This window comes from Poecilia mexicana, unplaced genomic scaffold, assembly GCF_051168715.1.
Source record: "Poecilia mexicana isolate PSO_F unplaced genomic scaffold, ASM5116871v1 scaffold_17, whole genome shotgun sequence".
Lineage (NCBI taxonomy): Eukaryota > Metazoa > Chordata > Actinopteri > Cyprinodontiformes > Poeciliidae > Poecilia > Poecilia mexicana.
The window spans coordinates 18208402-18223316 of NW_028263386.1; the positions used below are offsets into that span (position 1 = coordinate 18208402).

The 14915-nt window shown below is 39.8% G+C and overlaps 1 protein-coding gene across 1 annotated transcript; it reads right to left on the minus strand.

The window, feature by feature from the left end:
* Nucleotides 1–700: 700 nt before the first annotated feature.
* fzr1a (fizzy/cell division cycle 20 related 1a) lies at nt 701–12710 on the minus strand. The gene is made up of 14 exons (XM_014995863.2): nt 12517–12710; nt 11520–11593; nt 8681–8809; nt 8433–8496; nt 6158–6288; nt 5986–6071; nt 5700–5883; nt 5519–5584; nt 4271–4373; nt 3902–4086; nt 3577–3810; nt 3089–3193; nt 2151–2243; nt 701–2038 (listed from the first exon to the last, which is right to left on the minus strand). The coding sequence occupies exons 2-14, from the start codon at nt 11589–11591 to the stop codon at nt 1997–1999; spliced, it is 1494 nt and encodes a 497-aa protein (XP_014851349.1). The 5' UTR covers nt 11592–11593; nt 12517–12710; the 3' UTR covers nt 701–1996.
* Nucleotides 12711–14915: the final 2205 nt, after the last annotated feature.

Genomic DNA, 14915 nt, shown 5'->3' on the forward strand with positions numbered 1-14915 from the left:
AGGCGATGCAGAAAATGCTTCACGGCTACAAACTCTTATCCTAACGAATGCGGGTTTTAATCTGAACTCTCGCTAAAAATTAAACTGGATGCTCTGCTGCGAGAGTCAAAGATCACGATTCCTGCCAGTTTTTTTTATTTTTTTTTATAACAAAGTCTGAATCACAGGGAGTATCTGAACTTTACCTTCAATGTAATTTGTTTAAGGTTGAATGCAGGGGTGTGGAAGCAGATGTGGATTTGAGTGGCTCCCTCTGGTGTTTGGATTTGGCGCAGAAAAGGAGACGGCAGCTAGAAAGTGTTGAGATTGGTGATGGATGATGGGGAAATAAATGATAAATGAATGGAACTCAAATACAACATAACATCCTCATTAGTATGTCAGACACTGAATATCGGATTTGAGGGTCTAGACCGGAGTCAAGACATTTCATTTTTCCCACAGGGGGCCAAAATAGTCAAGCTGAGTGATCTTGAAAATAAAATAAATATGTATATATAATTTTATGACCTTACAATATTTATTTAAAGAAATCTGAGAAAAGGACTCTGTAAATCAAAAAGCACAACATTAAAATAAAAGCATACAGGAACGTTATACGGACGTTTAAGACTGCAGCTGAATCTGACTAGAAAGTTGCTATAAAAGTTCAGTCCATTTACCGAAAACTGGGATTTGAAACAAAACAGCCGTGGCCGACTTGACAAGACATGGGCATTTATTTGCTGATCAGATCTTGGTACAGAAAGTTTTCCCACTCAGACAGTCTTTCCATAATTTAAATTGGCAGGATAAGTTTGAAGTGGCATCAAATGGGATGTTTGCAGCAAATCTGCTCATCTTTTCCTCAAACATGCTTCACTGTATAGAAAAATAAAAGTCGTTCATTTAAGCCTGGCACCTCGGCTCCTCGACACTCCAGGGAGAAAATGAAAGCAGGTGATATGATACGGTAAAATATGTTTATCCAAAAAGCATGGCTGAAGTGCGTTGGGCTCGAGCGTCTCAGTAGACAACGCAAAAGTTCTGCAAACATAATTTGTTTTCGGATTATTCGTTCCGTTTCTTTTTTTAAACCGTAAAGTTCAGTCGTGGTTACAAAGTACACCAATAAACCGAAATGACTTTTTTTTTTTTTAAATATTCCTTGTTCAATAATCCACAAATGAACTAAAGGATAATAAGATGATAATAAAAAAAAAAAGAATCCCATACATGTCGGACTAAAAACAATATAGCTTCACAAGAGTTACTCCTGTAATATTGTCCTTATGTACAGTTTTCCATTAGTCCTTTTCTTCTTTAACTTATGATAATAATAATAATGCCTGAACATTTAGTATCCTAAAATGAACTCTATTAAAAAAAAATAAGGCTTTTTTTTTTAAATGAAATTGATTTGTCTTGAGATTTCAAAGCAAAACCGGTTGATGTTATTTGTAGTCCTTATCCGTGACGCATCAGAACCTCTCCAAAAACAAACAAACAAACAAAAAAAAGGATTTCCTTTTAACAAATCTGAACAAATCCAGACATTAGACTGAAAGCTACGGACATGAAAATAAATCCTCCAGAATTATAGGAATATACCTTTAAAAAAAAAGTGTTAAAAATAAATAAAACAAACAATCAAAAGGACAAACGTAATATATTTTGGCAGGTATGCACAGAGTCAGTTTGTAAACAAAACAATCGCACAGACGGCTCCGGAACGCTCCCCGTGGTCGGGGACCACAGGTCTGTTTGCAGAGGCAGTGGTTCAACTCTCTGTGTGCGCTGTGCTCCTCCCCTCGGCTCGGCTCTCCACAACCTGACTGTGCATCTCTGCAGCACCTCCCAACCTCGGCTACAACACGGCTAAATTATTCAAGGGAAGCGGAGGGGAAGGGAGCCCCCACCCGCCGCCGCCTCCCCTCCTGAAGATGGTCCGTTCACAACGTGATTGCGTGCAGAGATGACTCCCCCCCTTCCCGCCGCCGCTCCCTTGCAGAACAGACTACCGGATCCTGGTGAAGAGGTTCAGCACCGACACAGATTCCTGAGGGGGAGGAATCACAAACATATCGTTTTAAAATGCCATGTTGTTGCATTTTAGGAGAATGGAATGTTTAAAAAATAAAAAATAAAAAAAAATGGTGTTGGGTTGCTACCTTAGTGGATCTCATTTTACTGAAGACGTTCCAGAACCGAAGCGTTTCGTCTCCCGCCCCGGTCACGATGGCTTCTCCATCGGGTGACATGGCCTGCACAGAGCGCCTTATTACACATCCGGTGCACAGCGTGAACCTCGGAGTTATACCGTTATTATTCTAGCTACGTTCCAGAAAAGCTGACTGTCTATTTGTTATTTTCCAGCAAAGCAGCTCCATCGCCCAACCAGGGGCCGGAATGAGAACCAGATCTTAACGGGTTCTGTAAAAGAAACGGCTTGGCTTCCCACAGCAACATGGTGCCATCGCATTACATCACTGCAAATGTCTCCACCAGTAAAATGTTTGACCCTCTCTCTCGGCTCTGTTCCGGATTTTTTTTATTTATTTTTTTTTGTAGAGGATCGTTGGCGGTTTGACTTCACAGGTAAAATTTATTAAAGCGGCTCTGAAGACAGAAAACCACCAGAGCAATTTAACTAGGATCAAAACCACAATCAGCTCTTCTCTGCCTGGAGCCAGAATACTGCAAACAGCATCTACGATCACGTGGGAAAAAAACATTAGGACGCCCTAATTTGGATACTTTAAATGAATTTTAACAACTTTGAAGAATTTAAATATAAACAATTAAAATAAAGAAATTCATTTTGAGGGTGAATTTGATGGAAAGATTAAACTACTTGAACCCTCTGCAAAGGATATTGTAGCAGATTTTGGGTCTGGTGACAAATTTAAAGAAGCCAAAAAAAACTTAAAATTAGCTAATTTATTATCCTCTCAAATTTTAAATATGTACACATTAAATAATATTCAAGCAAAGATTCCCCTATACTTGTTACGATCTTTCACCAACTTCTTATAATAATTTTCTTCTATGGTTCCAATCAGACCCTTTTCTTGTTTATGGTGGTTAAATCTCTGGATAAATTGCTCACCAGGTAGAGTACTCTGTAGGAATGCCCGGTGAGTTTTGCCACTTGGGTTAAAGAGGGATACTTCCAAACCAGGATCTGGTTTTGGGAATAACCGTGTGTGCTAACCTGGAGAGAACAACAAACAAAAGAAAAGCAAACAAATGAGGAGGGAATGTGGCTCAGAAGCAGACAGGAGCGTACAGTAGGTATTGAATAAAAGCAGTAAACAAAACAAAACAAAAAAGCTAAAGGTAGGGTCACAACATTCAAAGAAACACTTTGTACCCTGGCAAAAGACAAATATTTAAGGAACAGCAACAATTCCTACTGTTTTAGTGAAAAGTGAAAGATTCACAAAAAAAAAAAAAAGCCTGATCTAAAATCCTTTAGTCATTTCCAAGCTGAGCTTTGAGTCACCAACACATCTGGAACCAACTTTACTCCCCCCCTCCCTCCTTCGCAACTATTTCCTTTCACATCAACGGCCTCAGAAGAGTCAGAGGACTCACCAGTTCATTGGTGTGCTTGGACCAGGCCAGGTTGCAGACCTGAGAGCCGGTGTCGGTGCACTGCAGCGGCTGGCCGGTCAGAGTGTTCCAGAAGCGGATGCAGCGGTCAGCCGTGCCGCCACCCGAGGCCAGCAGGCCGTGCTGGTGGGGCGACCAGGCGATGGCCTTCACTGCAGCCAAGTGCTCTGTGTATTGCTGCACGGGCAGCACGCTCGAGTGATTCCACACGAGTAGCTATGGAAACGGGGGAAATGCAGGATATCAGGTTGCTCTCCAGATGTGCGGCCGTCGGAGGAACAGCTAAGATCCTCTTCTTCTTGCCCACCTTGTTATCGTTTCCGCCTGAAGCCAGCAGCTGGTGGTCCGTGCTCCACTTGAGCCCGCAGACTTCCTGCCTGTGGCCCTGGAGACGGCGCTCCGACTGCAGAGGTGGCGCTCTGATGTCCCGCTGCAGGATCACACGATCGCGGCTTCCAGACGACAGCTGGTCGGCGTTCCACGCCAAAGCACCTGGCAGCAAAAAACAGAAAAGGAAAAAAAAAAAAAAAAAAAAAAAAACGAAAGGCAGGTCGAAGGGGAGATGATTCACTGGGTGAGAACGAGAGACACTGATAACTGCTAGGAAATATTCAAAGCTTCTAATAAATTCGTCTTCGCACCGTCTCCTCCTCCATCTGTCTGACTGTCAACTCACCCACTCTGGCCGTGTGTCCCTCCAACACAGAGAGCTTCTTCCCTGCTGCCGCGTCCCAAATCTGGACGTAGCCCTTGTGAGTGCCCACCGCTACCAGGTTACCCTAAAAACAACACCACGGTCAAACACAGCTCAGCCGAAACAGAGGTGTGATTGTGGAGTCAGATGACGCATTTAAACCTTAAATGTTTCATTTAATTATTGAAAAAGAGGAATAGAAATGTTGTGCTCAGCTCAACAATGGATAATGGATCCGTTTCTATTTCAGTGGCCTTTCTCTATAAATCCTGGGTAGCTTTAATACGACTCCCATCGACCAGAATAGAAACTTGATTTTTAAATAGTGAACTATTTAGACCACGACTTTTTAATCACGGTCTACATTTGGACCCAATGTCGAGTGGAGTTTACATTGGGTCTAAAAATAAAAATAAAAAATCCAACTCGACCAGCAGGCATTGTGTCTTAGCCCAATCTAACACTACTGATTAACTTTAATTATAGACCAGAGCCAGAAGAAACCCGATATATTATTTTAATTAAGATTTTACTGCTTTTTTTTTTCTTCCTTTTAGGCCATCATTTAAGTAAGAAGTAAACCTTCTCCTGTTTTTAGCTTTTGTTCAATGTCTTCCGGCTCCATCCTGTCGCTTTGGTTGGGATGCGTGATTGATAGGAACCAATCGCTGCTGCTCGAGTGGAACAGGGCGGAGTCTGCGCTTGTTACATTCTGACTGGAGTCTGCACCCTGCTCATTTCCTTTATTTCCTCAGCAGGTCAACCATCGTCTCCTTTATTTAGATTAACACAACTGTACATTGTGTATTCTCGTTTGTCTCTGTCCTGTATGTATTCACTGGTTGGGCTCATAACCATAGAATAAATCTTCTAGTCAAGTTTTAGCCCAATATTTTTTTTAAACAGTGCTTATATTGTGCAAATATAAACATATTAATCTAATCTAATTAATCTAATCTAATTTTGTGTATTTCCAATTAAGTCCCATCATACTTCACATTCTAATAATGCATTTTTCTTTGTAGATGCACAAGTATGAATTTAATTGCCCTTTCAACATTTCAACTTATAAATAGGACTTTTTTTCTGGTATGCAGTAATTGCAAATACCTAAAACTGAACTAAAATAAAATTTGATTTGATTTCTGGAGAAAACTTATTTTAGAGCACCGTCTTTTTGTGTTAAGAAAGGTTCATTTAATTTTTTTGTAAAAAGGATGGGGGACGTACCCTCTCTGACCAGCCGACTGACGTCACCGAATCTCCTTCTACAGAGAGGTCGCAAAGACGCGTCACCTAGGAAAGAAAAAAATAAAAAATAAAAAAAAAAAGGAAAAAATAAATTCTCGATTCACGTAACACAAGGATCGGAAAACTTTTCAAAGCCAGACTAGAAAGAGGCGACGCACACCTGACTGGTGCAGGCGCTCCACAGGTAGACACAGGTACCCAGCCCCACGCTGAGCACGTTCAGAGACGACCAGTCCACCAGGTTGAGGTAGAAGTCATCCTGAAGCTCTGGAGCATCTAAAACTTTAAAGGGAATTTTGGAAATCTTGCGTGTAGGCTTTCTTGGTGACCGTAGCAATTTTTGGCTGCAGAGCAAAATTATAAGTGAAGAAAAAAAATAAAAATCACAGCAACAACATCAACAACAACAAAAAATAACTCCTCGATTCTGGAATAAAAGTGTTTACCTGTTGCTGCTGACAGGTGATAAAGAATAGGGGGAAACCGTGTTGCCGTCTTCTTCCGGTAGAGCCCTCTTCGTACTTACAGAATACTACAAAACACAAACGGCAAATAACTTGGAGGAAGTCCCCCGCTTAAAATGAACAAATACGAGTTACAGCCGTTCTCTTTGCTTACGCTAAAAAGGCTCCTCTTGGCAGGAGTAGACGGCTGCAATCGACGGTCTTCAGACTGAGGGTCTTGAACCTTCTCGATTCCCGCTCCCAGCAGTTCGTTCTTCAGCAGAGCGGAGTAAGCCAGACCGTCCACTGACGACAGAGACGCAGACGAGAGGTGAAAAATCTAACCGGGCTGTCAAAATTAAACATGAATTCACAGTGCTCCCTCTGCAATTTCACTGCTCCCTCTCACAATTTTATCGAGGATATTTGCCTGAGCTGTGTTTAATACCGGTTCCCTTATTCTATATGCCTTCTCACGCTTTGTAAATAAAAGAGAGGTCAAGTCATCAAAACTGGCTTAAGAAGGAGAAGCTCGAGGAAACAGTCCAAAAATATTAGATAAAAAAAAAAAAAAAAAAAAAAATCAGCTCTAAATGCACATCTAAAACCAATAAATAAAATCTGTTATGGTGCAAAGACTTGCTGTCTTCTCTAATGTATGTTGTTTAATATAAACAATTAATAATTTATCATTAATGAAACTTCACAATTTAAACTCTACTGGGGAAAATAAAATAATACTGATGTTATTCTTCAGAAAAACACGACTAAGGGCTTCATAGCGACAGCTTTGTTGCCAAGCACGGCTCAGAGATTTTGTTCGGCTGGTCACCAGGTTGGCAAAACTCTCAGGAAGGATTCTGGTTCCCTCCTCTGTTCAGAAATACTCCAAATCCTTTAGGTTTAGTGGCGGCTGCTAAGCAACACAAAGCTACGGCTCACTCAGTACATTTTTGGAGGACTAAGGTGCGGAGACCGACTAGAAGCCTCAACGGCATTAACGTGGATCTCCCTTAGCCGCCTCCTTGTTGCCCTGGCGATGCGTCCTGGGTCACCACTGACCAATCAGTGCTATGGGAGGAATGTTCACACACGACATTTTATGACTCATGGCTCCCATCTATTAGTCCATAAATGTGTTGAATTCATGTCGTAACAGGAACAAAAACTCCCTGATTTTTTGTCATCATACGTTTTTCCAACATTTCTGAATAAAAACAAAAAACACACAGATAGTGGCAAGATTTACACCCCGCTCAGATCTCCCATCTTACGCCTTTGACATCTCCTGCCTTTCCACGGTGATAGCTGACATGAAAGGATTTACTCTGCGTTTGACCTCTGTGCCAAACAGACGCATGAAACCTGGCAGGGTCGCAGGGGATCGACACCTCACTTCACTAAAACCCTTCCTTTCTTTCCAGGTGAGCAAGCTCACAAAACGGCTGCGATCAGATAAATATTTCCTCCACTTCGTGTTCATTCAACAGAAGACGGCCAAACAGAAAAGTTACCGCTTCACGAGAGCTTTCAGCAAGTACAAGCTCAAACACGCTCGAATCAGGTCAGGCGCCTCAAATTCATACGCAGCAGCTGTAATGTTCGTATTCCAGGAGTTCCCGTTCAGGCAGAGCTGAACCGGAGAGGCTCCCCAGCCAAACCGAGCCCCCTTTCATAACGCATGACGCTTTTAAAATGATTTTTATTTTGAATTTAACACTTTTGGTAGAGTGAGGGTGCAGGATCTCTTTGCAAACAAATCTTTTCTACGCTTACACGCAAGCAGAAGATCAGCAGTGTGAAAAAGTGTTTGCCTCCCTTTTTTTGTTTGCTTCTCGCACTTCAGCGTTTAAAAGAATCAAGCCAATTGAAATGTTGGGCAAAGTCAACACAAGTGAACACGAAATGTAATTTTTAACTGGTGTTCATTATTTTAGGATAAAAACAAAAAAACTAACCATCAGGTCTCCAAACCCAGAAGAACAATACTTTGTAGTTAAATAGCAAATAGTTAATAAAGTTTGGCATCAATGTTTAGCTAAATAATAATTTTTGCTTGAAGAAAAAAAAAAAAGGTAAAAGGGTTAAATTTACCAAACTAAGACTTAAGATGAAATGATTATGTGACAGATGAAAAGCTGACATAATAAAAAAGCTCTAACTGAACGTTTATGTTAAACATGGGCTTTTAAAATTAGAAAAGCACAGTTCACGTCTTCCAACAAAGGTAGAATGATGCAATTGCAATGCAAGAGTTGTGTCTTCATTTACAGTGTTTTCTGCCTCGACTGACTCAGAATCCTTTAAGAGAAAAAAATAGAGTGACTGATATCCGTCTCTGATATTGCCTGCTTTGAGATGTCAGGAGAAATGGATGCCGCTATGGATTTGTGCCAAAAATATCCCAGGCTGAGAGAGAGAGAGAAAAAAATAATCAAAATGTATAGTACCTTTATTGCTGTCGGTTGTCCCATCTTTGGTTTTTCTATTTTGACTGTGCGACTTTTCAATTTCCTGGATCAGAAAATGAAGAAAACAAACAGACAAGACGAAGCTAGACATTAAACAGGAGATCGAACAAAACGAGTAGCGTGAAATATGTTTCCCCAAGCGCACAAACTGAACACTTTGGTTCTGGAAGCGTTGTGCGTTTGCCAGGACAGACAGCGAAGTCGCTGGTGCCGAGTGACAGACTCACATTAATGCGGTGGAAGTTGACACTCCAGTTGGCTCCCGCCCGGGAGGGAATGAAGCGATCGCCGTGCTTGCTGGGCGAGGACAGGGGGGAGCTGGTGGGTGTCAGAGATCGCACCGCTCCCACAGCTTTCTACACGAGGGAAGAGAGAGGACGGCATTTTCTGACTGGAGGCCAAACAGAAACGGCTCTTGGACACAGACTTGAAATCTTAATAACAAAACAGGAGGATAATTTATGTGGCAGATGGTGCATTCATTTGAGGTGTTAACAACAGGAGGCAACATTTACAAAGGCCAATCATTTGGCCAATGAGGCCAAATGATTGGAGCCACGGGGTTGAGACCGTGACTCCGGGCTCAACCCCGGAGTCACGGTCAAATAACTCGTCTGTTGACTATTTTACTTTCACACAGATGGACAGTAACAAGCTCTTCCATTCTTAGTCTCGCGCCAGTTTACAACCAATCTTTTGGGAGAATTGTCAATATTGTTCGATGATGATGATGAATTAAACATACTAGTTAAGACAGATGGCACAACTTTCTGCGTCTGGTGCTGCTGTTTTCTTGACTGTCGCCTGAAGCCCTTTACATTCTCAGAGCCGAGGATTGGACCCAAAAAAACAAAGGCCGATTTGATGCAATCAGTTGGCTTCTTTTCGTCAAACAGGCACTTTGTAAATGCTAATATATTGAATACGAGTCGATAATCCAGTTATCTCTACAATAAAGGATAATGAAATTTTGAAGCTCTGGCTGAAGATGCTTTATTTGAACAAGCAACTCTACAAACTGAAAGCACACTTACAGGCAACAGACCAAAAAGCTTCTATATTGCGTTTGCTAACATAAAGCTAAAGAGTAAAGCGCAACAGTCTGGCTCAATCAACATTTTATCTTGTAAACCAATTAAACATAAATTACAACTGCATGTTGTTGCCTTTATACCATAATTGCCTAGACTGTATTTTGGCCAAGTTATGGTAAGATATCTGCATAATATTGATCTCCTTAAACTCCTACATCACCCTGTCTAATTGCCTTTCAACTCAGCCTATCAGAACCCAAAATCCATATATCGTGAACATATTTTTCCACATTTTATTTATGTTTTTTCTCGTTTTCCAAAAACGTTAAAATATGACTTAGGCAGTTATGCTACGAGGCTAACGATGTTACACTCAGCAGCCACTTTAGATGCTGATTCCACAAATAGGGAATCAGCCAATCACGTGACAGCATCTAAGCATGTTGGATGTCTTGCTGAAGATCAAAACAAGCATCAGGATGAAATACAAAGGGAACTTGAGTTTCTCTGACGGAGGAATGGTGGCCGGTGCCAGGCAGGCTTGACCGAGCGTTTCAGAAACTGATGTCCAAAATTTGGACAGCTATTTCTCGAGTTTACAAAGAAGGGTATGAAAAAGAAAATCTCCAGTGAGAGGTAGTTGTGCAGTCAAAACTGCTTTGTTGATACCAAAAGAGAAAGCTCAACTGTTCATTGAAACCCTTAAACGCAGAGCACAATATGCTGACACCAAGTAGTGGAAGACTGCACTGGGTGTCACTCCTGTCAGCTGACAACAGGAAACTGAGGCTTCAGTTAATACAGGCTCACCAAGACGGAACAATAACAGCCTGGAAAACTGTTGCCTGGTCTGATGAGTCTTGATTTCAGCTGTTGCATTCAGATGGCAGTGTCAGACTCTGGTGAAAAACAACGTGAAACCGCAGATCCGAACAGCTTTATGTCACTCTTTCAGGCTGGCGGTGATGTAATGGCAAAGAGGATACTTTTTTTTTTTTTTTGCACACTTTGAGTCCATTAGTGCCATTTGTTGTTCAAATTTAAATAAAAACAGGAAGAAATAATTTTTTTAGCCCTATTATCTTGTGTGAGATATTGGTTTTGTTTCCTATCAGAAACAAGATTTTTGGTTTAATGAAAATAAATTCAATTCAAATCGTTCCAACTGTCATTGTTGACCAATCTCAATATCTTTATTTACAGTTTACAAATCTTCAGATGGCCATTTCCATCAGAATTATGCACCGTGTCTCAAAGCTCACTACATCGCAAACTGGTTTCTTGAACATAACGAGAGAAATTTACTCTAATGGCTCCCAATGTGCCCAGATCTCAACCCAGTAAAGTACCTTTGGGAGGTGGTGGAAAAAATCCACAATCGTGTAATGCCATTATATATTTATGGAACAAAATCTCTCAGCAAAAAAGTCTCATAGGAATGTCATTTTGTGCAATACTAAAACCACAAAAGATCATCTTTGGGTGGAGTTTCTCTTCAGTATGTTGTGCATAAGATGCCAAATGTCACAGAGGGAGTTGGAAACACAATGATAGATCAGACAAAGAGCAACACAGAAAATCTGGGACCATCACAAATGGTCTCCTTATTACAACTTTTAACAGCGATATGGTACAAAACCATGCAGTAAAAGTGTTTAGAAATATTCAGAAAGTTAAATACTTATGTAAAAAAATACCATAACGCTAATAGAGGAATAGCACAGAGAATAGAATAGAATGTATTACCATACATTGGAATTCTTGTACATTTATTCAACTCAAGAATAGTAGACTTAAAAAAAAAAAGAGAATAAAATGGACACATAAAAACGAAAGAGCATGTGAACATCATAAAGTGAATCTTTGCCTTGACATTTTCATGACAGATCAATGAACAAGCCGAGTCCTGAATCCTGCTTAAAATTGTGCCACTTCTTATTTTCTCCTCCATGTTCTGCCAGCTTCAATTAAAACAATTTTGTGGGGAAAGAAAATGAGCAAAGAAGAAAAGGTAAGTTTCTTGCATACTTACTATGGGGCTTGCATTCTCGTTTTGGATATTTATTTGTCTGAGCAGCCGGCATTCATAGTCCTGATCCATCATTCCTTAACAAAACAAGCAAAGACAACACAATATGTTGCAGCAAAGATTAGAAATGTAAATAATTGATGAATTGTAATTTTTATCATTTAGAAGACCCTTTAGTCCACATGTGTCAAAGTACAGTCCTCAAGGGTCGGTGTCCTGCAGTCTTTAGATGTGCCACAGGAAGAAAACACTGGAATGAAATAGCTTAATTACCTCCTCATTGTGTAGATAAGTTCTCCAGAGCCTTGCTAACAATTATTTTATTCAGGTGTGGCGCAGCAGAAGCACATCTAAAAGTTGCAGGACACCGGCTTTTAAGGACTGGAGTCTGACACCCCTGCTTTAGTCTAACAGTAATTAAATTAACTTTATAAATGACGCTGCACAAAATTATAGGTTACATGTTCTGTCTTTAGAACGCATGTCATTTTGTTGATTACCATAAAAGGTTAATTTATTACTATTCATTAAGAGGCAGAAAATAATACATTGCGGTCATAAATCGGTCAAATCAAGTGAAATCCTAAAACAACAAGAACAACAAAAAAACCGAGTGAGGAAATGACAATTCAAAGGTTTGCTTCGTCCCGTATCCAACTCATGTCAACTTTGGATTTAACGTGACATTATTATTCATTTATTTTATATGGGATTGAGTTCATTCTAAATAGATGCTAATATGAGCACCACTATAATCTACTTGCCACTACAAAACTATTTACTTAGATCTGAAACTGCATCTTAACCACACGGATTTACCTGTATTTGGCATTACATGTTAATTATCATCAATAGGTAGTCACAGTACTAAAAAACAAAAAACAAAACAAAAACAATCCAATCACCTAGCGCACAGAGCTAAGCTAAGCTAACGATAGCTGTCAAGCTAATGCTTTGTCAACACTATTTGTGAACAATCTCCACTCGCGATAAGTCCTACCTTTATCCGATACACTCTCCACTTTGGGTGCTGGTGAGCTCCTTCTGTCCAGGCGTGTCAAACTCAGATCTTTTCTTATGCCTTTAAAACGGGAATTAACAGAATACAAATGTATTCTTTAACCGAGCATTCAATTTGGGTTTGCAAAGCACCACGGGAAGGGCGTGACGTCACTGATTTTGAATCGCACACTTCCCGTTGCTAAGGAAACGTCTGCTACTGGTCGACTCTGGTCTTTGCCGTGCGATATAATAAATTACTGTAATGTTTGCTTTTATAGCAGCCTGTTGAGCTTTCATTAAGATAAGACATTTTAAAACAAACCAAGGAGGCTTAGTCTGAAAAGAACTGGGCTGCTGTCACAGAAAGTGTAATTAATAAAAATTACGTTTTCTTTTTTATTTTTAACCACTGACTTTGTGTGAGCATAAAAAGCAGATTTATTAGGACGCAGTCCTCTTCCTCTGCCCTCTGCTGCGTACTTATCTAAACCGAGAACCGTGGAGATACCAGCGGCTTATAGGCGGTGTACGTTTCCAGTTTTTTTCAAAAATATTTGTATATACTACTCGCATATATGGTAACAGGATGATTTTTCTTCAAAAAGATGATGCATCAAAGTCTTCGCAGTCTAATATGCTAATGTTAGCATGGGCTCATGGGTCCAACATTAGCTAAAACTGCCACGCCTTTTACTTGAGAGCATTGAATGTTTTTGACCATTGTTGAGGGAAAAAAACTATTACCAAGCACTGTTCAGGTAAAATCACTCAATCAGGTTTATTTATGAATTGTGCACAACTCAGAGAGCTCGCAGGACAATCAATGATGAAGCAATTCTGGATGGAAAGCTCTGCCAGGCAGAGACAACACATGAGTCTTATACCAAGGGAAAATAATTCAAAACATTGGCGAGACAGTCTGGTTCTGATGCAGCTGTTGAAAACAACTTCCAACCTTGTGCATGTAACCCAAATAGTTCTTTTGGTGAGAGTTCACAAGCATTTCATATAACATGATAAGCAGATGTTAACTTATAGTAATAGTAATTTTACACCACATTTCCCTACTTTTGATTATCAGTAAATATGTAATATTTACTATTAATCACTTGTCCAATTTTATTCCGTCCCCACTGATTATATAAAAGGAAATTTCTACAATTTTTATGGTGACAAATGAAAATATTATCCCATACATTTTAAGACATTACATATTTATTCAGTCATTGAAACATTATTCTGTATGATGAAACAAAAGCATATACGCAGGATACGATAAACCTACCAGCATTCATCCCTTTATTGTTTCACTTCTGTTAGGTAAGAAAATTTACCCTGCAACCTTTCCTTGCCAGGGAGACGATCTTCTATATGTTTTGTCATCTTTCACAAAACTTTAAAAGGAGGAAATAGAAATAATGTATTTGGAAGTAAAGTACCAGAGGATACCAAACCATTTTCTAAGGAATATTTCTAATTGCTTAAATAAGTAATTATTTTAATCCCACATGTCCTTGCATGCATTTCAATCCTTAGACATCTCTAACACGATAATTATGAATAATTTCATTTTATGTTCCTTATGTTAATGAAAATTTAGGTTTTACACAAATTTTAAATCCTAAATTTAAATTTAAAGTTTAGGTGATATTAAGTCATCCTCTTATGAAAATAGAATTAAAATTTAATATAATCTCATCCTCTTTGATTTTAATATGACCCACGTTATATTATAATCAACAAGTAAAATTTTCATGTTGCCCCATCTGATTCTAATGCGCCCACTTCAAAATAAAACAAAACAATTTCAAAGTGATCTTCATCCTCTTTGATTCTTAATAAACCAAAGTTATAAACAACCAGGCAACATCTGATTTCTTCCTCTTTGGTCAAAATTAAACATATGAAAAACCAAGTAATTTCTGACGTTGATTTTCTCTTTTAAATGCATATTTAAGGATAACAGAACAGTGTAAATCTTCACTCTGCGCTTCCGTCACTCGCCAGTGGACCAGCAATAGTTCTTTGAGTGGAGAGTCTTTCAGAAACATCTAAACTCGCTGTTCCTCTGGACATTGACCTCTTTGGTGTCAAATGCTGGAGTACTTGATTCTTGGTAGTGAAGTTTTGCTGCTCACTCTGTTGCTGTTTCAGATTTAAAGTCATGATTTAGATGGACATTAGAGACAGGTCGTCCTTCACAGTGGTTGATGTGGATTCAGGTTGTTCCTTCCTTTACGCCCCTCTCCCCCACTCGGTCTCGGCGTTGCTGCAGCCAAATCCTCCCCCGTCTCTCTCCTCTGGCTTCCTGGGGGTCCAACTGGTTCTGGCGTTGGATCTTTGGGTTGTCCAGATCGTCCCTCAGGAAATGTCCATGTTGTCCACAGATGAAACAAG